Raw genomic sequence first — 1484 nt, forward strand, 5'->3', positions numbered from 1 at the left:
GGTGCTGAGAGCTCACCTGAGGGCTCAGGGTCAGGGCTGTGCCAGCATGGGAGTGCCAGGGTTCCTCCTGCCCTGCTCTCACTGAGCTGGTGCTTCAGTCCGTGGTGAATAAAGTTAATTCAGGGTCCTCCATGGCACCCCCTGGCAGTGCCACAGAGCCTGGCTGAGGGACAGCACAGGGAATGCTCTTCCCAGAGAATGGAGAGCACAGGGAATGCTTTTCCTGGAGAAGGGAGAGCACAGGGAATGCTTTTCCTGGAGAAGGGAGAGCACAGGGAATGCTTTTCCCGGAGAAGGGAGAGCACAGGGAAGGCTCTTCCCAAGCTCCCTGTGCTCTGTCCCGCCCGGCAGTGATGGGAATGGAACACATTGAGGAGGAGGAAGCTATTTCTGGCTGCCAGTCGAGACTCACTCGAGCCGGGCTGACTTCTGCCAGCAGCATCTCTCAGCAGCAGATGGAACATTTTCCAGAGGGGGAAGCAGCATTTGGAGGCTCCATTCACAGGAGCAGTTTTCTCTGGAGAGCTCCCTGAGGACAGGGAGGAACAGGAGCCTGCTGATATTTCTGTCTCGGGCAGAGGAGGGTGAGGTAAGGCTCGTCTGGGCTTGCTGTGTTTGTGTTAGGCAGAGATAGTGGAGCTGTGGGAAGGGCTGGGTGACGGATGGCAGCATCCTGACATTGGGATGGCTGTGGGATGGCTGGCCTTGGCCTGCCACGTGTTTCCAGTGTGGAAGCTCTCACCCCTGACCCAATAAAGGATTTGGCAGAGGTTTGGTGTTGGGTGGTTGGATTTTGTCTTGTTTCCTTCCCCCAGGCAGTGCTGGCACTCCAGTGATGTTCAACAAGAACGGGGACGCCCCGGGGCGCTACGACATCTTCCAGTACCACAGCAGCAACACCAGCACGCCCGGCTACCGCCTCGTGGGCCAGTGGACAGACGACCTCCAGCTCAACGTGAGTCCCTCCCTGCTCCTTCCCCTTCTGGGGGCACTCAGAGCCTTAGCGGGGACCTTTGCTGCTTCCCCACAGCTCCACAGGGGGGTTTGCTCATTATCCCCTTCTCCCCTGTCCTGCCACCTCCTCCTGTGCCCAGAGAGCTCCTCACACCAGCACAGGTGATGGTGCAGATTTCACTGCTTCTGCCAGTCTGCAGTCAGAGCTTGGGAAATGAAGCTGTGATTTGTTGGAGTTTGAAGCCACTGGGCTTTCATTTGCAGATGCTTTTCAGTTTTTCTTGTCTTTGGAAAGCTGGAATGAAATGTTTTTGGGGTGAGTCACTTTTCCGGTGGTGGATTTTAATCCGTGTGGATGAGGTGGGTTCAGGGATGGTTCCTGAGGGGAAACAGGCACGGAGGAGCTGCTCAAATACACTTTGGTGTTTCCCAGAAAATGAGCCCAGGACTGGCGGGTGGGAAAGCTGGAGAGCGTGTCAGCCTCAGCCCCGTGCCTGGGCTGTCACCCCGAGGTCCTGGGCTGTCACCCC

At 57.1% G+C, this 1484-nt stretch overlaps 1 protein-coding gene across 1 annotated transcript in view; it reads left to right on the forward strand.

Annotated features, from left to right (window-relative positions):
• The window catches only part of GRM7 (glutamate metabotropic receptor 7), a gene marked incomplete at its 5' end in the record, with an annotated part of 192648 nt that overhangs the window by 135320 nt on the left and 55844 nt on the right, over window positions 1-1484 (forward strand). The window contains one exon of the mRNA XM_015640504.2: window positions 755-955. Coding sequence (XP_015495990.2) covers window positions 755-955 — 201 coding nt within the window. The remainder of the gene's footprint in view (window positions 1-754; window positions 956-1484) is intronic.

The sequence above is a fragment of the Parus major genome, chromosome 12 (genome assembly GCF_001522545.3).
Source record: "Parus major isolate Abel chromosome 12, Parus_major1.1, whole genome shotgun sequence".
Lineage (NCBI taxonomy): Eukaryota > Metazoa > Chordata > Aves > Passeriformes > Paridae > Parus > Parus major.